Source organism: Manis pentadactyla, chromosome 11, assembly GCF_030020395.1.
Source record: "Manis pentadactyla isolate mManPen7 chromosome 11, mManPen7.hap1, whole genome shotgun sequence".
Classification (NCBI taxonomy): Eukaryota; Metazoa; Chordata; class Mammalia; order Pholidota; family Manidae; genus Manis; species Manis pentadactyla.
This window is the reverse complement of record NC_080029.1, coordinates 94500280-94525051: the sequence shown is the minus strand read 5'-3', so window position 1 is coordinate 94525051 and position 24772 is coordinate 94500280. Positions and strand designations below refer to the sequence as shown.

At 39.4% G+C, this 24772-nt stretch overlaps 1 protein-coding gene across 1 annotated transcript; it reads left to right on the top strand.

The window, feature by feature from the left end:
* The first annotated feature begins 8573 nt into the window (after positions 1-8573).
* Positions 8574-23302, top strand: GATM (glycine amidinotransferase). Its single transcript, XM_036905420.2, has 9 exons — positions 8574-8747; positions 10144-10359; positions 15384-15579; positions 16343-16533; positions 17488-17625; positions 17755-17919; positions 19066-19129; positions 19625-19741; positions 22280-23302. Exons 1-9 carry the CDS (start codon positions 8679-8681, stop codon positions 22396-22398), a joined length of 1275 nt encoding a protein of 424 aa, XP_036761315.1. The 5' UTR covers positions 8574-8678; the 3' UTR covers positions 22399-23302.
* Positions 23303-24772: the final 1470 nt, after the last annotated feature.

Below are 24772 nucleotides of genomic sequence, written 5' to 3'. Positions count from 1 at the left end.
TTGTATGTACCTACCACTTCAGCATTTTATTAAAAATAATAATAATAAAGAGAGAAATGTGGTATCCACATATAAATCAAGTATAGAAACCAAATGAGTATTCATATTTGAACTGACTGTTTAGAGTTCATAATGCATGAGCAAAACCGAAAGTTTCTGTGATGACTGCCCTTGTACTGTTCACTATGTAACTTATTCATTTTGTAAGAATTTGTTCTACATATAAGAACTTGTTTGTTATGCCTCAGAAGATTGGAGACTGACGAAAATTAGGCTTGGGGTGGACTAATGATTGTGCATTGAGCACTGACTCCCCTATACAGAATTTTATTGTCGTTAACAACCATTTGATCAATAAATATGAGAGATGCCCTCACAAAAAAAAAAAAAAAAAAGGACAGACTTCCAATGGTAAAATAAATAAGTAACCGGGATGTAATGTATAGCATAAGGAATATAGTCAAGATATTGTAACAGCTTGGTAGGGTGATAGCTGGAACCTAGAATTATGTATATAAATGTTCTACCACTGTGTTGTACACTTGAAACTAATGTAATGTAATACTGTGCGTCAACTACCCTTCAATAAAAAATAATTATTATAAAAAAAAAAAAACCCAACAACGATCCACGCACTGCTACAGCTGTAGATGCACTCATCCCACCAGCTCCTGGACTTGCCATGGGAATGAGGAAGGAGATATCTAAGCTGGCCTGTGCATACAGTAAAACAACAAATTTGACTGGATCTATATGGTTGGAACTCAACCAAGAATTAGGAGAAGTGCAAATTGTAGCGCTCCAAAATCTTACAACTACAGACTATTTACTGTTAAAAGAACGTAAGGGATGTGAACATTCCCCAGGAATGGGTTGTTTTAAATTGTCTGATTTCTCTCAGACTGTTCAAGTTCAGTTGGACAATATCCACCATATCATAGATAAGTTTTCACAAATGCCTAAGGTGCCTAACTGGTTTTCTTGGTTTCACTGGAGATGGCTGGTAATTACAGGTATGCTTTGGTTATGTAACTATACTCCTATTATGTTAATGTGTGTGCGCAATTTAATCAGTAGTTTAAAACCTATACATGCTGAAGTTACTCTACAAGAAGATATGTCAAAGAAATAATCAATCTTCCCATGTTTTCTTCCGCCTGCTACTTCTATAGCTTTTCTTCTTCCTTCCTAATTACAACCCTTAAATAGAATTCATGCCTCATATCAAATTTACCGAGTATCATAATTCTTCCAAGTGGTAAAGATACCTCAAGACAAATGCTGGGCATAGAAGCCACAGGGCATAAATATGCAAAGAAGTAAAAAGCTAACCTTTTCAAACAGTAAGGCTTCTCTCTCACTTACCAACTTTACATTTCCCTGTATGGCCCCGGAAGACGACTGGTTAGCCAGAGACGGGTAAGATTCCTCAAGGGAGGAACAACCTAAGACAGGCACAGTCGCAGGGGGGCCATCAGGTGAGAAATTGGGGATCAACAGAGGTGAGGCTTAGAACCTCACCCCCCCTGTTCTGAGAGAAATCTTCTGCATACGTGGATGTTTTATTGCCCTGGTCTAGCTTGGATTAACACATAGTCTACAGGCACACACCTGATCATCTACATTTGCTCTCTTACAACACTAAACTATGTTTTCTACCTTTATCTTGTATCTACCTACCACTTCAGCATTTTATTAAAAATAATAATAATAAAGAGAGAAATGTGGTATCCACATATAAATCAAGTATAGAAACCAAATGAGTATTCATATTTGAACTGACTGTTTAGAGTTCATAATGCATGAGCAAAACCGAAAGTTTCTGTGATGACTGCCCTTGTACTGTTCACTATGTAACTTATTCATTATGTAAGAATTTGTTCTCCATGTAAGAACTTGTTTGTTATGCCTCAGAAGATTGGAGACTGACGAAAATTAGGCTTGGGGTGGACTAATGATTGTGCATTGAGCACTGACTCCCCTATACAGAATTTTATTGTCGTTAACAACCATTTGATCAATAAATATGAGAGATGCCCTCACAAAAAAAAAAAAAAAAAAAAAAGGACAGACTTCCAATGGTAAAATAAATAAGTAACCGGGATGTAATGTATAGCATAAGGAATATAGTCAAGATATTGTAACAGCTTGGTAGGGTGATAGCTGGAACCTAGAATTATGTATATAAATGTTCTACCACTGTGTTGTACACTTGAAACTAATGTAATGTAATACTGTGCGTCAACTACCCTTCAATAAAAAATAATTATTTAAAAAAAAAAAAACTACAATGAGATATCACCTCACACCAGTAAGGATGGCCACCATTCAAAAGACAAAGAACAACAAATGTTGGCGAGGTTGTGGAAAAAGGGGAACCCTCCTACACTGCTGGTGGGAATGTAAATTTGTTCAACCTTTGTGGAAAGCAGAATGGAGGTTCCTCAAAAACTAAAAATAGAAATACCATTGGACCCAGAAATTCCACTCCTAGGAATTTACAATAAGAATGCAGCACTCCAGTTTGAAAAAGACAGATGCACCCCTATGTTTATCACAGCACTATTTACAATAGCCAAGAAATGGAAGCAAACTAAGTGCCCATCAGTAGATGAATGGATAAAGAAGATGTGGTACATATACACAATGGAATATTATTCAGCCACAAGAAGAAAACAGATCCTACCATTTGCAACAACATGGATGGAGCTAGAGGGTATTATGCTCAGTGAAATAAGCCAGGTGGAGAAAAACAAGTACCAATGATTTCACTCATCTGTGGAGTATAAGAACAAAGGAAAAAACTGAAGGAGCAAAACAGCAGCAGACTCACAGAACCCAAGAATGGACTAACAGTTACCAAAGGGAAAGGGACTGGGGAGGATGGGTGGGAAAGGATGGATAAGGGGGGTGGGGCGGAAGAAAGGAGGCATTATGATTAGCATGTATAATGTGGGGGGGGGGCACAGGGAGGGCTGTACAACACAGAGAAGACAAATAGTGACTCTACAGGGTCTTACTATGCTGACAGACAGTGACTGTAATGGGGTATATGGGGGGGACTTGGTGATGGGGGGAGTCTAGTAAACATAATGTTCCTCATATAAAAATAAATAAAAATAAAAATAAAAATAAATAAGTAAACACAATGAGATATAATGTTACACCCACTAGGATGGATATAATAAAAAAGATGGGCATACAAGTGTTGGTAGAGAAACTGGAGCCCTCATACACTTCTGTGGGAGCATAAAACTGGTGCAGCCACTCTGGAAAGGGTTTACCAGCTCCTCAGAATGTTAAGTATGGAGTTCTCATGTGACACAGCAATTCCACTTCTAGGTATATATCCACAAGAATTGAAAACACACATCCACACAAAGACTTGTACATGAATGTTCATAATAGCCAAGAGTGAAACCAATAAAAATGTGCATCAACTGACAAATAAATAAACCAAACGTGGGTATCTATACAATGGAATATGATTTGGCCCTGAAAGGGAATGTCGTACTGACACCTGCTACAGCAGGAATGAACCCTGCAATCCGTTAAGTGAAAGAAGCCAGACACAAAAGACCCCATATTGTATGGTTCCATTTGTATGACATGCCCAGAATAGGCAAGTCAGTAGATAAAAAGTAGGTTAGTGGTTTCCAGGGACTGGGAGGAGGGAGAAAGGAGTGTGTCTGCTAATAGGCATGGGATTTTTTTTAGGATGATGAAAATGTACTATAATTAGCAGTGATAGATGCACAACCCTGAACATACTAAAGCCCGATGACTTGTCTCTGTAAAATAGTAGAAATATGCTTATGTATTATATCTCAAGATGAGGGGTTTGTGGTTGTTGTTTTTTAATGACTGAAGTGAAACTAGAAGTGATGTGGCTGATTTTCCATGCACAAAAACTGCCTGCCATATATTCAAGGTATCAAGACATTGCCAGATGTGATGAGCTTTGCCTTTAGGTACAAATTTAGTAGGACCTATGACAGGAAAACAGCATTTACTATATTTAAATTTCAGGAGGGTATGTATCTAGAAGACTGGAGTGAAAGACGATTCCTTGGAGCAGACTCTAGATGTTTCTTCCTCATTTTCTTAAAGCCTGATCAGTTTGCATGCTGACTTAAGCTGAGATTATTTTAAATACCTTGGAGAAAACTGGACTTAATTTAATTGGAGCTACTCTTTTGCCATTGTCACCTGAAGAAAGAATTTACCTCATTGAGAAATGCTGGGCAGTAATAACCCTGACACTGACAACTAATAAAAATCCTAAAAGGATTTGTAATAGGACAGTGCAGAGGCTGCCTTCATGAAACTTGGCAGCTCATTGGTTATGCAAGACTAGGTTAGTTGGAGGATACAAAGATGCCTAGAGAGTTTCAAGACCAAACTAGAAAAGGATGCAACCACTGAGAAGTGTTAGGAGGAAGGGCTGGTGTGAGTTCCACTGCAGACAGACTAGGTTCAACGTGTGAAAAAGTACCATTGTAGAAACCTAGCATTTTTAGAGCTGGAAGTTACCTTAGAGACTATAAGTGACCAGTGCCCTTATTTTCAGATGAGAAATCTCAGGCTGAGTGAGTATAGCAGAAAACTGATATCAGAGCTCCTAGGCTACCATTCTGACCTATAGGTAGAATGCCAATCAGGCACCCAGGAGAGAAAGTGGTGCTAGAACTATTGGGAGCATCTGAATAGTGGGGATAGTTGAAGTTATGTGAGAAGCTATCCAGGACATAAAGGATGTTGAAATCAAAGACTGCAAGATAGATATCAAATAGGGAGGTCCAGTTCTTCTAGTCTGGATTTCAAAGCAGCACCTCCTTCACCAACTGATTAATTGAGGCCTGTGTTGTGTCAGGCATGGGGCTCAGGACACAGTGGTGGAAAAAACAGGCTCTCTACCCTTTAAGAGCCAACAGCTCAGTGAGTCAATCAGATAAGCATGCAATTCCAGGGCGGTATGATAGGTGCTGTGAGCAAAGAGAACATGGTATTGTGGGAGCCAGCCAGCCCCTCAGAATTTCAGGTCCAGAAACTGGATTTCATCAGTTTACCAAGAATTGACTAGGTAGGAAGGAAAGGGAGAACATTAAGAAGGAGAACATGTTTTGTGAGCAAGAACTGAGCTACACCTACCAAACTCACCAGACTCTGAAGGACAAGCCAGAACACTAAGTTAATACTTTACAGTGAGGCTCTAGCTTTCCAGCTCTACCTTTCACTTATGCTCAGCCTGCAGAGTAAACCCCTTCTCCATGTCAAGGTTCCCAGGAATTGTTGTTGAACTCACAAGTTGGAGGAGTAAATATTATTGAAGGATATTTCATCAAAAGTCATAAAATTATTCTTACCCTCGGTAGGTATCACCTTTCCCAGGACCAGGGTATTCTGATCCCATCTTTACATAAGCTGGATGAATAGACTCTGACAGAGTGTGCACTCTGGCTTCTTTTTTAAGTATTTATTTGTTATTAGGAAATTTATTCACATATTCAAAATTAAGAAGTACGATACATGGTATACAGTGAAAAATCTCCCTCTTGTCCCTGTCTCACAGTCACCCAGAGCCCTGACCCGGTGCATGTCATCAGTGTGGTGTGTATCCTTCCAAAGATACTTTGTTAATGTAGTCCTAATAGTACTTCTAAATACCTTTAAAAATTGCACCTTTTAAAAATTACATTCCAGTCATATACTTCAGCATCTTGTGTGAAGGTGAGTAATCCTATTTTTTTTCTGATTCAAGAGATACCCTCTCCCCTAAACTATAAGTACAAAAGTCTCCTAGAATGGGTGACTTCTGTGGATGGCTGGTCTCACCCACTGTGTCTGCATGTGTGTGTGTGTGTGTGTGTTACCAGTTTCATAGAGTATCTGTATCTCTCAGTTCTAGCAACACATTATGATTGCCTTCCAGGTACAGGTTCTGATGTCCACCATGATAGTGAAATAATGAATTCTTACAGTAGGCTTTTTTGTTTGCCCCGATGACTTTACTAGCTTTTTGTTTTAGTTTAATCTCAGGATATATTTCAAAAACTCATTGTTGGTTTGGCATATCCCCAAAGCATCAGTGAGCACAGAGAAACTGGAAAGCAAAATCATTTGCCATGCTTCTGGTGTGTTTTCTATTCCTTGTCCTTTTACACCCACACTACCCTAAATTATGCCTCTAAATTAACTTACATTAATTTGTGGCTAAAATAACATTTTTTCTTAATGTAAATAGAGTATGCTACTATTAGATATGAATATGCATATCCATTGATTATGAGATCACCAGGATCTCAAAATAATTTGTTCAAACAAAATTCTTGGTGTAATGCTAACCTGTTGCCAGTGAGGGAGAAGAAGACAAGCATGCAGTCTATTCCATTTCTTCTGAAAAAAAGCAGCAACTGAAGACCAAGGAATTGCCGGTCTCACCACTGGCCCAGTACTAGACACAGTATGGAAACTTGTGCTTCCAACTGATGAGGTCAGTCTAACAATTGTTACAGAATTTTTTCCCAGTAAATAAATAAATAAGTACATAAGAAAGGAAAGCAGGGTGGTGGTGAAGAAAGTGCTCTGACTTGCTTTTACAGCAATAGGTCTGGTTTGGGTGTCTCTAGCCCTCCTTTCTCCTGGATTCCAGGAGACAAAGATAGGATCTCTGGCTAAAATAACACTTTTTCTTAATGTAAAACTTGGCTGACACCAAATTTATTATTTTTATTTATTTCATATTTCCAGGCATGCCCAATTCTTACACCTGCAAAATTAAAATAGTGTCTCTAATGAGTAACATGAGGATGTCCTCAGATCTCAGACAGAAATGGTTTAATGTCATTACCATCTGTTGTGTGTATTTCCTCTTAAGTTCCTTTATTGAGGAGGAGCACCTTTCTGGCCACTCTAAGTACACTGAGAGAATTGGACCGCAGAGGTGGCTGCATTTAATTGTTGGGAGAAAGTACTTTGTAAGTTTTGAGAAATGCTAGAGATTTCCCAAAGCCTTCACTGGAAGTATCATGCTATCATTAGAAATGTGAAAGAGTGGGTAGATGGGTGGGAAGGGTGAAAATGATAAAAGGGCATAAAAATTCTCAGTCATGATGTAAGTTGGTCACAGGAATGGTAGCATAGCCAGAGAATACAGCCAGTGATTCTGTAACATCTTCCTGTGTTGACAGATAGTAACCACACTAGTGGGGCTGAAGATTTAATAATATGGGTAACTATTGAACCACTGTGTTACATACTTGAAACCAATATGATTGTATAACAATACTTCGATTTTTAAAAAAGAAAGAAAGAATGTGAAGGAGTTGGGCTCCAGGTTGCACACAAGTTAATAGCAGAGCTAAGATAACCTAGCCTTACTGCTTCCATTCACCCTGTTACATTTGGAGGCCTCCTTATTGTTCACGTTGGTAAATACTGCCTCATATTCGTGTAAAAGCCCTCCTGGCTCCTCCACAACCCTGTGTGCTAGAAACAATGAAGGCGATTGTTCTCCCTTTGAGGATAAGAAGATTGCAACTCCAAAAGACACACAGTAAGTCTGTAATAGAGTCAAGACTAGAACCCAGTGCTCTGGGTGTCTCTCCACAGTTCTTTCCACCATGCCATCCTGCTTGTCTGGTTCCTTCCATCAATGAACTCTGGAAAATAAGTTTAAGACAGCGGCCAGAATTAAAAAGGTAGCTCATTAAAAATAATTACATATTTCGTAGGTACAAAAACTGAAATACTCGAATTTCTCTGCCCCCTTTCCTGCTAGGAGTTTAATGTTAAACTGAGTTCTCTAGTTCTGCACAAATCCGCAGCAATTAGGGAACTATAGTACTTTTCTAACAAACGTATCCTAATCAAATTGAAACAAAAATTTAAATATAGAAAATGAAAGGGAAGAAACTGTCTGTAATCCTCCCTTATTTCTGGCCATCTATTTCTGTTTTCATGGTTGAGTTTCTCACGCCAGAGGCACATGGCCAAAAACAATTTGAAACGGCCAATATGTCAAATAACACCGAACAGGCTTGAGGGCGGTTAGCGCAGCACTCTGGGGAGAGGATAACCTGAGTTCTAGACTTACTCCCCTCCAGTCCTCCGGCGTGGTCCTAAAATCACCTAAACTTTAGGTGGTTTCGCTCACTGTAAACTGATTAAGGTTGAATCAGTGCACACAGACGAGTTTAAACGTGTGACTGTACTCATGGTTTGCATATTTAAATTCATGAATGTAAATTTAAAACAGTGTATGTATACATTATTAATTTACTTCGACAGAAGCCGCGTCCCCACGCCCCCTCCACATTGCCTGAAGCACTAGCGGGCCTCCTTCGGCGGACCCGGACTGGGCTTCGCGGCGTGCAGCAAACGCCAGTAGGCAGGCGCACGAGCTAAAAAAGATCCAGCTGCGGAACTTGACCCCGCGCCGTCCGAGTTTCCAGCAGCTCGTACTGCGAGCAGCCTGCGCGCGGGCGTGCGCTCCGCGGGCCCCGCCACCTGTTCCCGGCAGCCAATGGGGCGCGCGGGAGGCGACGGGGGCGGGGCGAGGCGACAAAAGCCTGCGGGCCGCGGGTCGGCACGCCGCTGCTGGCGCGCTCGCAGGCCACTCGGACGGACGCGACAGAACACCGGAACGTTCAGCGTGTGGACCAGCCAGGCGCGGGGCGATGCTGCGGGTGCGGTGTCTGCGCGGTGGGAGCCGCGGTGCCGAGGCACTGCATTACATCGGGTCTCGGGTGCGTGCACCGCCGCCTCGTCCCGTGGCTGCATGCGCCCCCCATTGCGTTCCCTCGCCTTCCCCAGCCAGCACTGCATGACGATTACCGACTGGGTGCCCCTCGGAACCTCGGCTTCAAGAGCCTTTACTGGCTGCCGGGAGCTTGGCGGAGGGCCCCGGGGAAGGGGTCTTGCGTTGGGGCCACAGTCCGTGGGTACAGCTGCCCTCCGAGGGGGCCGTGAGCACAGGGCGCTCCGCGCTCGCAGCCAGAGCTGGGTTGCGCTACGGCACTTCCGGCCTGGGGTGAGGGGTGGAGGCAATGAGTAACCCTTATTGGTACAAAGAGGGCGTTTTGGGTGGGGGTCAGTGCCCTGAGTGGACAGAGTTGGGGAAAATGCGTGGGGGGCGGATGGTCTGGCGATGACGCAAAGCGGGAATTAGGAACGGAATGGGAGCGAGCAGGCCCAATCCAAGTATAACATGGAGTCTTGCGTGGAGAGAGGAGTTCGAGCAAGTTCGATTCGCACGTCCCCGCCCTTCGCATCCCGGGTGTGTAAGCACGCGCCTGCAGACCCTCCCTAGATCCTAGGACAGGAATAGCTTAGCAGTTTGGCTCTCCTCAGCAACTGGTTCCGGAACAGCTGCCACTCTCCCTCTTGTGTTGGTTTCCACCCTGGCTCCCCTCCTGCCTCCTTCCTACGGTTTTTAACAGTAGGATAGACGTGTAAGGGTTGAGGTTTGCCCAGCTGGTGAACAACTCTCCCTGCTTTAGATTTTTATAGGCCCTGCATTTTCAAAAGGCTTTTTTGAAGCTCTTAGATCTTTCTAGTTTAAATTTGTGCCTCTCTTGGCTACGATGGTGTGAACCGTCTGTAAAATAGAGCAGATGGCACTTGGTCATTCCCAGAATGAAGTGCCAAAGCATGTGAAGTGTGTCAGCAAGGAAAAATTTTTAGTTTGAAGCTCATTGTTCTGAAGGATAAAGTCCTTTATTACAAAGGCTTCTATATTTTCATTTTGGGGAGGGGGAAGCCTAATACCGGTAACCGTTCACCCTAAAAGGGAAATGAGGGTCCCTCCCCCAGCTGGGCTTGGCAAGGAGTCAAGCAGCAGCTTTCTGTGGTTTTCTGGCAAGAGGGTGACCAGTCCTCTGTGGAAGAGCAGCTTAAAGCTTGATGGCAGAAAACCCTTCCAAGAAATGGCTGTTTATGGTCATTGGGGACAGAATCTTCTGAGGGACTTTAAAGAGTTATGCCAATTAACATAATATACAAAAAAGAAAGTATAAACAAACAAGAAGGTAAAACCCCCCCTGAAGGATTTTAGGCTTTGAATGACTCTAAAGCCCCACCTCTTATTTCTCCCTCCCCTTATTGTATAGTACTACATAATAATCTTCTCTTTGTTCTTGGAAGCTTGGAAGAATTTTAACAGGATGGGTGCAGCGAACTTTCCAGAGCACCCAGGCAGCTACGGCTTCCTCCCGAAATTCCTTCGCAGCTGACAAGGCCACAGATCCTCTGCCCAAGGACTGCCCTGTCTCCTCTTACAATGAATGGGACCCTTTGGAGGAAGTGATTGTGGGCAGAGCAGAAAACGCCTGTGTTCCACTATTCACTGTGGAGGTGAAGGTAAAGCAAGGGTATTCACATACCTGAATTTTTTCGCTATTCCTCATATCATCTTCCTTCACTGGCTATAATATTGGAGTTGAACACAATTTCACTTTGGCCCTCTTCTCTTAGCTGTACTCAGAGCTTCAGCTCCCACCACCAGTCTAGTCCAGATCTCTCTCCAGAGAGACATTTTAATTAAGCTCTTTACTGGCTATTGCCACCGGACCTTGAATTTTGCACACCTGAGTTCCACTGCTAGCCACACTGCTAAACTGGACCCTTCCTCATTCCTTCTTTTTAGTTTTTAGCATGCCTTTTTACTCAAGCCAAAACACCAAAGAATAACCTTTGATTTTTGCCTTCTGCCACACCCTCCACATCCATTCTCCAAGATCTAACAAGTGTTCTGTCAAAAGGAAGCTTGCCACCATCCCTCTACCACTGCCTGAGGTCAGGATCTCATCTCCTGCCTAGACTATTTCACTTAACTCCCCACTAGTCTCCCCAACTCACCCTTCTCTGCACCTTCTATCAGAAATTTTTTTAAACCAGAATTCATTCGTGTGATTTATCTTGTTCCGGTCACGCCTATAGTTTCCAAATCCTCCCGCCTACAAAACCTTAGGATAAAATCCTCATGGTATTCAAGATCCTTCACAGTCCGCCTCTCCATGACTCTTCATTTCAGACACTGGCTCACCTTAGAGATGTGTTAGTAGGATAGGTCAGCAGATGTTCATTCCTGTTTGGGTCCCCCTCACTTCTAATATTTCACCTTGGTTTGCAGCAGACTTTATAAGATAGACACATAAGCAGCGAAACTACACTGTTCACTGTTCCCCAAACAAGTCTCATGCCTTTGCTCCCACCTAGGACAGTTCCACCTATCTTCCTGCACCCCTCTTATCTGCAATTTAAACTTACCACTCTTCGTACCACCTCATTCCAGTGGCACCTTCTATGAAGCCTTCCAGTATTTCCCTGATAACAATCCCTTTTTAAAAAAAAAACTCCTAGTGTTCTTTATCTGTAATATTCTTATGGCCAGGGCCTCTTTTGTTGGGTGTTCAGATTGTATACTTCATGAGGGCCCCATATCTACAGAAATGCAATCCACATTGAAGACGGAGCCTAAGTTTCCATTCATAACGGGTTATGAATATATCTTCAGTGTACTTAAATTCTTCCTGAATATTTACATTTTTATTTGTAACATAGATTGAGTAAATAAATCCTGTTACACCATTGTCCTCTTCATCAGAAATGTTGCCTACCTTGGGCCATGACTCCAGAGGTACTATCACAAGAGAACCTGCTTTCTGTTTGGATAGAGATGATCTTCACTAGAAATGAAGACAGATACTAAGTATCTTATTGCCAAGCAACTGCTAAGGCAGCTGAAGTGTCAGGAAAGCTAAGGAGAAAGCAATGATCAGGTGCCTGGATAGTTAGGAAGTTCTCCAAGAAAATGATACTTGAGTTAGATCTTGAAGATAGGGTAATAAGGTAATAACTTCGTATTGTGAAATTACCTTTGATTCTGATACTTGAAATTTGACAGATTATAGATCATTGACATGTTTTAAAAAGTCAACTTTTTAAAGTCTTTTTCTTGAAAAGATGCCCCATCTCCTAACCATTTTAATTGGATGAAATTAAATTTCAGATCCAGGCAACAGTTTATCCTTCTAATTTTCTTTAAAATTGTTGCCTTTTATACCAAGTGAGAATCGGAATTCTTAGACATTATTTTGAGTTCTTTCTCACTCTTGGAAATTGTACTTAGGCTTAAGTCAGGCAACTAGAATTGAATTAGGTATTTGATAAAAACTAGACACTACTAGTCTCAGTTAATCAGCTGTTTGATCTTGTGCAAGGTTCCACAAATTTCTGGGCCTCAGTAAAATGAAGATATTAAGAGGCTTGCTATCTACCTCATGAGATTAAATATGAAGGTAATAGGTTACATGTTAAGGATTTTAAAGGAAAAGAAATAACTCATTATAGTTGTATGGATGATCCAGTTTGCCAGTTACATTACAAAAGTACATCAGGGGTGTAATGGTTATAGATATTACTAGCATTAGCAGTATTGATTTCATTCATTTGGTTATTTCGGCTTTATGCCACATACTGAATTAGGTACTGAGGGAGAGCCAATTAAATCTAGAATATTCATGGCCCCTAGAAGGCAAGGCCTCCCCTTGTAGTTGGAGAAACATGACACAATGTAGTGATCAGTTTGGGAACAATGAAAGATAATGTAGTGAACTGTTTATATGGAATTAGACGTAAGGCATGTTGGAAAATATAAGTGCTGGATAAATTTATGGGAGTAAGGAACAGTGATCAGGAAGCAACAATTTTAAAGAGCTATATGGCTTTTTATTCTGCAAAACATAGTGAATACTTTCCATCAGATATGTGCCTTTTGTTTTGCTTTTGTATAAAACCCTTCATAGAGGACCTTTTCTAAAATAGAAAGTCAATCAAGGTTAATAAAAATTTGCCACGGGATAAATAGGAAGTTTCCATTGAGATTTCCTTACCTTCCAAAGACAGAATTTAAAATTTTATCTGGCAGCCCCCCTGAAGGATTTTAGGCTCTTAAAGACTGTAGAGTTTCTAGGAATACAGCTACATCTCTGCAGCAGGTTATTAAAAACATCATATGCTAAGCTTTTAATATAGTATGTTTTTATCTTGCAGACACTTTGTAAATGATTGCTAACTCATTTAGCAGGATTATAAAGGAAGTGTAAATAATTTCCACCTATTTCTTGGAAAACGTAGTATGCCCTGATCATTTGGACTTTGTTCAGCTTTAGCTAGAATATGAGTTTATACAAGGAAATTCACACTTGTTCATATAACTTTTTTCTCCCAGGGAAGTTTACTTCTTCTTTATCAAGGCAAGCTTCACTCCACAAATAGTCACATGGGATACTTTGGAATGTGTCTGGCAAGACAACATGGCTGTGCGTGTGCTATAACCCAGTGTTAAATTTTCAAAAGCTTGTCCTTTAGTGGACTGCAGGAGATGTGCCTGGCATGAGAAGGAGGAAGTGGTGAATGGATGAGTAGTACCAGTATGTGTCAGAGAGGAATATAAAGAGTCATTATCCTCTGCTTCTGGTTGCTGCTGAAGCACTTCAGAGGAGTAGAAAACAGTGGAGTACTTTTTTGTTTTGTTTTTAAAAAAGTGGTTTGATCTTAAAAACTCACATTTTTAACACTGATAATGTCCTTCAAGGTCTAGAAATCGAGCCTGTTGTTTGCCTATAGATCTTCAAAAGTAAAGCAACTAACTAATAATTTAGTCTGGAGTTGGCAAACTTTTCCCATATGGCACCAGATAATAAATACTTCAGGCTTTGCAGACAGTAGGTCTCTGCCACAACTACTCACCTCTCAACTCTGACACTGTAGTGCAAAAGCAACCGTAAATTAATGAGTGTGTCTGTGTTCTCATGAAACTATTTATAAAAACAGGCAATGGGGAGATCTGGCCCATGAACTTTAGTTTACCAGGCCTTGTTTTAGAGCTTTACTGGCGTCCTTCATGTCTGCTAGTTTGGAAAAGACATGCCTTTCAGATTCTTACTCCTTCCCCACCAGGCATGGCTCCAGCCTTACTGATATGAACCTAGATACTGAACTGTCAAGAGGCAGGTCTGCCTCCATATGTGAGATATTTATCATACTGAGGTGAAAATGGAAGTAGAGGCAGAAAATCTGGAAAAGACATTGTCTTTGACATTAAAGAGCTACACAGACACACTCTATCTCATTACCCATTTTCCCCTTCTTCACCACTATCTCAAATTCCCCACTTTACCACTATCTCAAATTGTCGATTTGTAATGAAAACTTTATTTGACACAATCAGGACTCGTAGTTGGTTATCAATGACACAAATAAATATTTTTTTAAATATGTATAAATGTACATTGTTTTGCCAATGTTTTGGTGAAAGTCCAAGGCTTTTTCTTAGCATTTAGATCTTCTGCTTGGAATTCTGCTTCATCTCATCTTGATAAATTACATCCATATGTATTGCCTGTATTTCCCAATAAATTGACTGAGAAATGCATGCAAAACTATCCAGATGAAGAATCGTACATTTTTATACTTTCAAAAAGCAGAATTTTAGTCATACCTACCCTAACTCAACAGTCATTTTTAGCAAATCGAGCCTTTTTAAAGCATTCAACTGTTTTCCATTCAGTTGTCTTTTAAAGTGCATATTACCCTTGGATGCTTCCGAATTTTTTTTTTTTTTTGCAGCTGCTAAAAATTTGCCAATTCATTTATCAAATCATGTTATTCTCTGACAGAAGGACCTGAAGCAGTATGAGAGTGGGATGGATTGGGGAGAGGAGAGCTGTTGTTGAGTAATGTGTTGACAGGGAAGGGTAGGAAATACCAAAGGCAGACTTGCACTGATGCATCATTTTGCCAAGTGCTAATTCTGTTGAATAAGAAGATCAGTCATGGATTTTTAAGAGAAAAAAAGCACACTTAAGAGTGTGTCCTTAACCTTTAAGGGGGATTGTCATTTTTCTCACAAAATACCTTGCAGTGCTGTTTCCTAGACAGAATCTGTGATACATGATAGCCCAGGGTTTTTATTTTAGTATGGGTGTGCTTTTATTCTCTTATGCTATTTGTGTGTGTGTGTGGTGGTTATTTGACTTTGATGAAACTGTTATGTGTCCTGTTGTGTCTAGGAAGCCTGTAAAAACTGGCCCAAAAGGATTCCAAGCCCATCTGAGGGCAGACATGCTGAGTGCTAGGACATGATATCTCAGGCAGGGGGAGCTAAAGGTCTGCAGACGTCAAGAGAATTTAGCATTCACTCTCACCAAATAGTGTCTTTCCAGAAGCAGTGTGCTCGGTGCAGGGGATCGACACTGGAGAAGACGTGGTCTTAGTCTCAGTTGTGCTAAGCTGCATGAATCATTATTCACTGCCTATGAAACTATCATGAGTTGGGTTTTTCTCTAGTAAGTATTTCACTTACTTTCTGCTGCTTCTAGGCTAACACATATGAAAAGTACTGGCCATTTTACCAGAAGCATGGAGGCCATTATTTTCCCAAAGATCACTTAAAAAAAGCTGTTGCTGAAATTGAGGAAATGTGCAATATTTTAAAAATGGAAGGAGTGACTGTGAGGAGGCCTGACCCCATCGACTGGTCACTGAAGTATAAAACTCCTGATTTTGAGTCTTCAGGTAAGTGATATCAGATACCTAAACTGTTAGTGTCTTATTTTTTAATTTACTTCTTAGTGTGTAAGGAGAACATGCCAATAATTTCTCAGAGATTCTTTTGTTTTAATAATACTTTGAAACTTTAAAGATTATTTAGGAACAGTTTCTTTTTGATATGATTAAGATGAACATATTCTAAACTCTACTGTAAATGAGAATCTCCTTGAAAGAAGCAGTTTTTCAAACTATATGGCCATTTCTTTACATAAGAATAGTGGCTTCCGTTTAATTTTCCTTAAGTACAAGAATTAAGATAGGAATAGACATTACCATTTTAGTTTGAACTGACATTGCTACAAGATTGTTCTTGAGCCCGAGTTCAGTGTTCTTGTTTATAGTTTTAAAAGTGATCCTCAGCACAATTTTTATCTGTGGTCATGATATTCCCTGAAACACTGTTTCTTGTAGTGAGAAAGGAGCTTACAAGAGGGGAAAACTTGGTAATTCAGGATCTCTTTGGACAAGGACCTCGCTACTTCATTTTTTTCCCCCTTTTCGTCTCTTTTGGGGGGTTGGCTTGGCTTTGCCATCCCCACACAGAAGTCATGTTAACAATCCAGTATATATCATTCTATATTTTTTCCATTTGCATGTAATTATATACGTACACATGCTGGTTTTCTGTAATTTTTTTTCCGCCACATAATGGGGTCATATTATATAGACTTCTCTGTCTTCCATATTGACATTACTGAGGCTGTCGTGGAACTTTTTGGTCTGACAGGTTTGTATGGTGCGATGCCTCGAGACATTCTGATAGTTGTGGGAAACGAGATTATTGAGGCTCCCATGGCATGGCGTGCTCGCTTCTTTGAGTACCGTGCATACCGGTCAATTATCAAAGACTATTTCCACCGTGGCGCCAAGTGGACAACAGCTCCTAAGCCCACAATGGCTGATGAGCTTTATGACCAGGTAAGTCCAAATTACAGGTGAGTTTATTAGTAACTTTTCTAAGTAATCCACAGAGAATAAGATTGAGGTTTTTCTGATACCTTGTATTTAGTATGCATTTCAGAAACTGAGAGCATCGTTTACTTTTTAAAAATTATTTTATAATGGAAATAAGATTAAATAATATTGTGATGATAACAGTAATGATAATAGCTAACACTTATTTGGTGCTTAGCAAATGCTAGGACTTGAGCTGAGTGCTTTATTCTCATGCTCAGGCCTGCTTGTTCCTTACAAACCCTTCTGAGGGAGAAGTATCATTCCCTTACAGGAAGGAAAACTTGCCTAATGGTACACAGGTATTTCTTGGTAGAGACAGAAAAGTCATGAGACTATACTCCATTCTCCTCTCCTAGAAAAGAATTTGGTTTATAGGCCAAATTCATTGTAAAAATAAATATATGTCTTTTATTAGATCACGTATTATTTGATCACTTATAGAAAGAATCAGAAAATCAGAATTTCTTCTGGGGTTTTAAAGACAAAAATAAGTAATGAATGCATTCCACCACACCAAATCAAACTTGGCAGAGGACGCATGGCATCTCATTTTATGGTAAGAGTTAGGCTCAGGACCAAATTCCTTTTCTAAAAGCACAGAATGACTTCATCTTGTTGGCTTTCCATACTGTAGACAGCTACATAAATCAATGGGTGGGTCACAGAATATTTTCAGAATCATAACTGCCTCTGTACCAGTTGCTTCTAAGCATCAGGAAATTGCTGTCATACCCAGTTTTTTACTTTTTGTTGTTTGTTTTGGTTTGGTTATATCTTCCCTGTGTGTGTTTTAGTCTAGAACAGGGTAGTGATGTTTTGGGAAATGATGGTGTTCTATTAACTTGGTAATGAATGCCCTATAAATCATTCTTCATGAACCAATGCATTGTATGTGTTCATTCTTCTTCCAATTAGGATTACCCCATCCGTTCTGTAGAAGACAGACACAAATTGGCAGCTCAGGGAAAATTTGTGACGACTGAGTTTGAGCCATGCTTTGATGCTGCTGACTTCATTCGAGCTGGAAGAGATATTTTTGCACAGAGAAGCCAGGTTAATAAAGGCTGCCTCTGAAATGTCATACTTTATTACTGTATTTTTTATTTCCAAATTGAAATATTTTCACTTATCTAAATATAGAACCAAATCTTTTAGAGATTTGTGTCTTCCTTTTATTTTCAGGTGACAAACTACCTGGGTATTGAATGGATGCGAAGGCATCTTGCTCCAGACTACAGAGTGCATATCATCTCCTTTAAAGATCCCAACCCAATGCATATTGATGCCACCTTCAATATTATTGGACCTGGTCTTGTGCTTTCCAACCCTGACCGACCATGTCACCAGGTAAGGGAGTTCTTAAGACACTGGTAAAGCAGTAAGTCTAGCAACTGAAGTAATTCCCACTTTTATTTCAAGCCCTTCTCTGATTCCTAATGGTTCTAAATGACAGATTCAGCAATGCTCAACATTATTATAAGCAAACATTGGATTACTTGTGATGTATTTGCTTCAAGATGCCCAACACTCACAAATGCACACTATAGCCATGACAGTTAGTGTAGTGTCATCAGACTTTGGCCTTGGCTGCTTGCTGCAGTCAAAGCCTCAGGTTTGTACATGTGTGTTTTGTGTCTAAGCAAAAAGATTGATATCATCTCATAACTTGCAGCCAGGGTTCCATAGCAGCTAAATTGCAAACAAGATGATCTCTGCATGTCTGGGCAATGCCACTGGGCAGTGGGTATCTTCTTCCCTCTGCAGGGAGAAGTGGAGCTGCTGCACTGCACCTGGCCTTTCCCCTTCACCTGCAGCCCCCTCCCTCCACCTGCTGCTCCCAACTTCCAGTTGGGCAGTAAGTGATTTTGTGTTACTTGCTAGGCCACAGTACACCTTTTAAAAATCACTTTGACCACGTTACTGTTCATTTCTAGCCCATATATTTAGATCCGATGACCAATATCATTCATTTCACTTTACTGATATACTAAGTGGGTATATGAACATAGGGATGGCTGAATTATAATAGGTCATAAGGACAATTATAGTTTTTTGGAAGTACATTCCTAATGGATATAAAGTGACACACTATGAACTGGATGGACTACAGGTTTGACATAGTCACATTTTTGTTTTCTGCAATTTAATAGATTAATATTTTCATTTTCTGTAATGAGAATTTCTCAAGGTAAGTATCTTTGGTATTTTTAAATCTCTGAAACCTGACAAAAGCACAAGAATATTTTCAAAGCTTTAATGTTTCTGTTGCTTTTTAACTTTAATCTGGTAATATGGAGATTTTATGTATGTCATTAATTAGGATCAGACAAAATCACCCAAGTGTTTTGAAATTTTAATTTCTTTATTTTGGCGGTTGACACAGCTTCTCAAAAAGAATGATTAATCATAAGGGCTAACAGAAACTAAGAATGATAAGAATAGTATATATAGATTTAAGCCTCTTGGTGGGGGTTGTTTTTTTTGATCTTGCAGATTGATCTTTTCAAGAAAGCAGGATGGACTATAGTTACTCCTCCAATACCAGTCATCCCTGATGGTAGGTTTACTTTTATATACTCAGACTAAATGGTTCCTTCAGTAACTGAGGATCTTTCACCCGTAGACAGTAGCCCAGATCTCTGCAGTCTAGAGAAAATGTTTCCCCAGTAAGAAGTAAACTAGTTAAAAAAAAAAAAAAGTAGTAAACAAAGCACTTGGGGTTATGGGTACCAGAACAAGGCTGGGAGTTGTGTTCACACCCACTCCTTCCATAGAAAATGAAAGTGAGTAGACAGGAAAAATCAGTATAAAACAACATCACGTAAAGCAAGAAATGACTTTTTAAAGAAACCAAGTTGAAATCCAAATGTATAATGAGTATAGATCAAGTCATAATATTTATAGGTAAATTATCTTAAGATTAAAATAAACTTTCACAGGGAAAGTGAACTGTTTAAAGAATTGAATAGTCATTTTAATATCTTCACTTTCAAATCCTTGCTTTAAACAAAATGATAGCAGATAGGATTTAACAGTTTGTTGCTATTTTTAGATCACCCACTATGGATGTCATCCAAATGGCTTTCCATGAATGTCTTAATGCTAGACGAAAAGCGTGTTATGGTAGATGCCAATGAAGTCCCAATTCAAAAGATGTTTGAAAAGCTGGGTATGTATAATAAGTGAAACATGTTGTCATACAGGAAAAGTTTTATCTGAGAAGACCTGAAAAAATGCCTTGCCAGGTCTAATGTAGGATTTATCTAATTCATTTTCCATTCTTTTTAGAGGTACCAGTTATTATTTCAAAGATGCACAAAATTTTTTGTTTTCAACAATCCTAACCTTAAAAGATTGGAGATGCATGCCAGGCTCCTCTGACAGCCCCTTAGCAATAATAACTTCATCAATCTTCTATGACTTACCTAACCTCCAGGTACCCATTTATGAAGAACTATCCTTTGCAGAAGAGCATGTAGAATAGTGAGCCCTCTCCAAATAAATTATTAGGGGTCCTGTAAAAGTAATTTTTAAAGGACTTACAAGGATACACATACAAAAGTGACTTTTATATGTGATAAGCACAACGAACAAAGTAAATGCAAATAGAGGGTTGTTAGTAAATTATTCAGCTTTGAACTGAGAAGCAGAACTGGTTTTGTTTGGGTGGGAGTTTGCTTATCCTGATAACAAAATTTAGACCAGTTATTCTAATGCTATTGGAAAAGTGTTGAAAGGGTTTGATACGGCTATTATGTGGAGTACAGAAGTATGCATGTTTGTTTATTACAGTTAACATACTTGACAAATCCTAAGAGTCACATAAAGCTAGGCAATATAATTGTTGAAACTGAGTCATGTTTTAATTTATGTCTTATATATTTTGAGCATAATACCGAGAAGAAGTTATTTGCAACTTTGATACATCTCTTGTTACTGTAGTATTAGTTTAAAAGGATTGGCTTCCATTTAGATGGAGCCTGATCTAAGGATATGACCCTTAATGCTATGCCACATATTTCTGGTTTCATATAATAACCTACTTTCTAGGTTCAGTTTCTTTGTCCATTAAGATTTTACTGTTTCTCAACTTAAAAATTATTAAGCACCCATAGCTGCTTTATAATTTTTTTTGAGCAGTGAGAAGTCTTTATTTAAGGCAAAGTACACACTCAAAGAAGGGGGAGTATGGGCAACCTCAGAGAGGAGGTGTGTTTAAAGGCTTAGGATTCTGTCTTTTAAGGCTTTCAAGAATTGGGCAAAGAGCCTCAGGGACATAGGCTTGACATGTGGTCTCATAATGTCTGTCTCCAATGAGAGACATTATTTTACCATCCATAGTCTGTCCTAGATATCCTGTAAGATAAACTTAACACAAGGAACTTCTTGATCCTGTTCTTCTCCAAGATAGTTGTTACCCTTGAGCAGTAGGGTCATATCATTTAGGACTATTTTCCCTGCCTTAAGTTAGGGTAACTTATTGTCTGATTACCATAAAATATGTTAAGAATCTTACTGCCCAACTCCCTGGTTTTTAAAATGGAACCTTATGCTTAAGATGGAGTCCCTCCTCCTCCTGTTCTTACTGTACTGTTTATATATCAGCATTTTTCTTCATAGGCAGGAAAAATTAATCATGGTGCTTGTCCTATGTCCCTGCCTTACCTCAGAAGATCATAAGGGAGTGTGTAGCTGCTTTATAATTTTATTTTTAAATAAATCTTTTTAGACACAGGAACTCATTAAAGCAAACTTTATCAAGCAATTGAATTCTCTCCAAGTCAGGATTAATATAGTTATAGCCATCTGAATAAGATATGTCTATCAGGACATAGGTTTATGCTTAAAAGCCTATTTCTTATCCCAAGCCCACTCCTTAACCCCTTCCAATCCCTATTCTCTGTTTTTGAAGTCCTTCTCAGTCTCACTTTTTCAGGAAAGTCTTTTCTGACAGCTCCTGCTGCCTTCCCCTCCCTGACTATACCAATGATGTAGTGACTTTAGTCACCTTCAGTGATTCTGTAACTTATCTTTCCCCCCAAAATAATGAAATTCCTTGAGAGAGAAGAAAGATTTTCTTTCTAAAATCCCATTATGCCAAACACAACAGAGTCTTCCTAAATACCATTGGTTGGTTGGTATTTAACCATGTCAACATAAATGGTGCCAGATTAAATTGAGTAGATCTGATAGTACCTGACCACACAACCCAGATACTAAATATGAGCTCTGTTTCATGGTTCCTTAAGGTGGTCTGGTAAGGTTACTCATGTCAGATAAACTCTGTTTATATGTAAGTAAGTAAAGTCAACTCTTCAGGTTGGCTAAATTACACTTTTCCTACTAAATTGGCATAATAAAATTAGAAACAGTCTGACAAAGTAAAAGTATAATTTTAAAAGTTCTTGAAATTTTAGTACTTGATTGTCTTTGAACATTTGGCAAATATATCTGCTCATCCAACCTGTTGACTTGTGAACTGTCTAGAACAAAATAGACTTCAGAGTCTCTTCTGACTTTCTGGTGAAGGTTTATCAGCAGTGGAATACAGAAAGATGCAATATAATTGGTGACAATAAAATTGAAAGACTCTCCTGGGTTGGGGTAGACTAACCACAGGATTCCCACCCTTCTTTAGGTTTACTTTCTGTAGGAGGATATTCATGGGAGTCCATCTAACTGACCATGTCTCTCTCTTTCAATGCAGGTATCAGTACCATTAAGGTTAACATTCGTAATGCCAATTCCCTGGGAGGAGGCTTCCACTGCTGGACCTGTGATGTCCGGCGCCGAGGCACTCTGCAGTCATACTTTGACCAGGCCTGAAGGGGCTTAGCTTCAAACAAGCCTAGAAAGCTTAGGGACAAGGTCCACTCTCCTCCTTTAAGAAGTTCATGAACTGTAGTGCTTTAAACAATCATATCCTTAATAGGGGTCCTAAGCCTGGTTTATTTTTATTACTTTTCTTTGATGTGAGGAAAATAACTTGTGCTAGGTCTTACTTTCTACTTCTAAAGTTATTTACTATTTGGCTTCAAGTATTAAAATTTGGTGAATGTGTACCAAGACAAAACTAGTAATTGAGTAACTTGGCTGCTAATATTTAACCATCTACCTCTGTTTTTAATTTTCTTTCCAAAAGGCAGCTTGAAATACTGGTCCTAATCCTTTTTTTTTTTTTTTTCACTTTTTGCTAGACTCCTGAATGTTTGTATCACTTTTTTTTTTCTAAATGAAAGATTTAGAATCAGATAATTACCTTAAGTAGAAACAGATATTGTCTCTTTTTCTAATAACAATAGTTTCAGATGTTTTTTTAAATAACCTAGACTATGCAAACATTTAAATGAATTTTCCATGAATGTTTTTATTATTCTCATCTCAACACTTGTGATATTTGCTACTAAAACCTTTTCATACAACTTACCTCATTTTAAGTGATTTATTTGAATCTCCTTTTCTGTCCAAAATTTTACAGAAATATTTAGTGCAATAGGATATAAGTGTTAGTTCCCATCCCTAAATTTTGATTTTCAATATCTAATGTATACACTGCATGTTTGGTAATCTAAGATTTGTTTACAGGTATGCAAAATATTTAAAGTGCAGATTTTAAAAAGCATTAAAAATACTAAATGGAGGTAAAATCTACATACAATGTGAAATAATTTTTATGTTGGATACTGTACATGTATTTTTATTCTAATAAACTTTTGTGTTATAGAATGGATTTTATTGGAGTTTAGCATTAGTCTACTTAAAGTGTAAGTAAATTATAGGAATGAGGGTCTTGGGACAGAATTGCAATGCTCTGAAGTAATCAGCATATTCATCCATGGGAGATAAAAATTTAAACCTGATACTGTATTCAGAATTATCTAGCAGAGTTAGATTTTATTTATTAGTTAATTGATTCATTCAAAAATATCTGAATGACTTCTGAATATAAGGGACTAATCTTAGGCCCCAGAAAAGAAAAAGAATCTCCATTCTCAATTGCCAAACGTTCTGATTCACAAAAAGAATCTGGGGGTCAGTGGGTGAGGCAGATACACTTTGAAATGAGTCATAGATTTTAACCCTGTTCTTGCCAACACCTCTGACTCCTTTGTATTCTGGTGTCATTTTTCATCTACCACAGAAACACCTATTGTTATGCACTCGGACTGAGTTCTGCTTAAGAAATCTATACAGCCCTGTGGGTCAGCACACCCTTAGGATATATATTCCCAATTCTATTATAAACCCTCCACGTTCTCCTCAGCGGCTATTCCAAGCCTTCTTTATGTTCTCTTACTGTTTCATTTTTCACAGAGAAAAGGAGGCCGTCAGGTGTCAGTTCTCTCAGCCTCTTTGCTCCAATTCCCCCATAGATTTCTCTGCATTTGCATCCTCTGGTGGAAGCTCTTTCTCTTCTTGCCTTTACTAAGCTACTGAAGAGGAAAGTCAGGCCTCCATCTCATCGTTTGTCTTTCCTTCTCATCCCACTACAAAGGGACACTCCTCCCACAGCTGCAGAAAAAGAAGTGAACCTTTTGACCAGGTCTAATCCACACAACTGTCCTTTAACTCTTCCTCTCCTCTTCCAGAAACTCACTGTATCAATTACAACTACTGCCTTTGTGTGAGTGTTCTGTTCTTCCTCAGCAAATAGTCATACTCAAAATAACGTTTGAAACAAAAACTCTTCCTCTGGCAATTTCATTTTCCTTCAGAGCTAAGCTTCCAGAAAGAATACATCTGCTATCTCCAGTTGTCCACCTTTTACTTATTCCTCGGTCTTCTGCTATCTGATTCTACGTTGTCACCACAGTGTGCTACGGATGTCCCTGACCTCTCAAGTGTCATTTCCAGTGGACACTTGAGACCTTCATGAGCATGACTTTGAATGTGCCTCACTGTTTGCATTTCTGTGATAACAGCTTTCTCCCATTTCTTCTCGCCATTTTCAAGTTCCTTCACTTAGTCTTCCTACCCTTAAGAGGTAGATGTTCACAGGGTCCTGTCCTAGGGCCTCTTCTCACCTCCTGGGTGATCTCATCTGTGCACAGGACTTCCCCTCCCACATACCCACTGATAACTCCCAGGGGCTATGTGGGAGGGGAGGCCCTATGCCCAGACCTAGTCTAGACCTTATCCTGAGCTTCAGGTCCTGTGTCCAGCTGTCTGTGGACATTATCTGGATGTGCAAAGGCATTGC

Coding starts and splice junctions, on each gene's coding strand:
- GATM (XM_036905420.2), top strand. CDS start 8,679: ATGCTGCGGGTGCGGTGTCTGCGCGGTGGGAGCCGCGGTGCCGAGGCA. Junction 10,360..15,383: donor TATTCACTGTGGAGGTGAAG/GTAAAGCAAGGG, acceptor TGCTGCTTCTAG/GCTAACACATATGAAAAGTA. Junction 16,534..17,487: donor CTGATGAGCTTTATGACCAG/GTAAGTCCAAAT, acceptor TCTTCCAATTAG/GATTACCCCATCCGTTCTGT.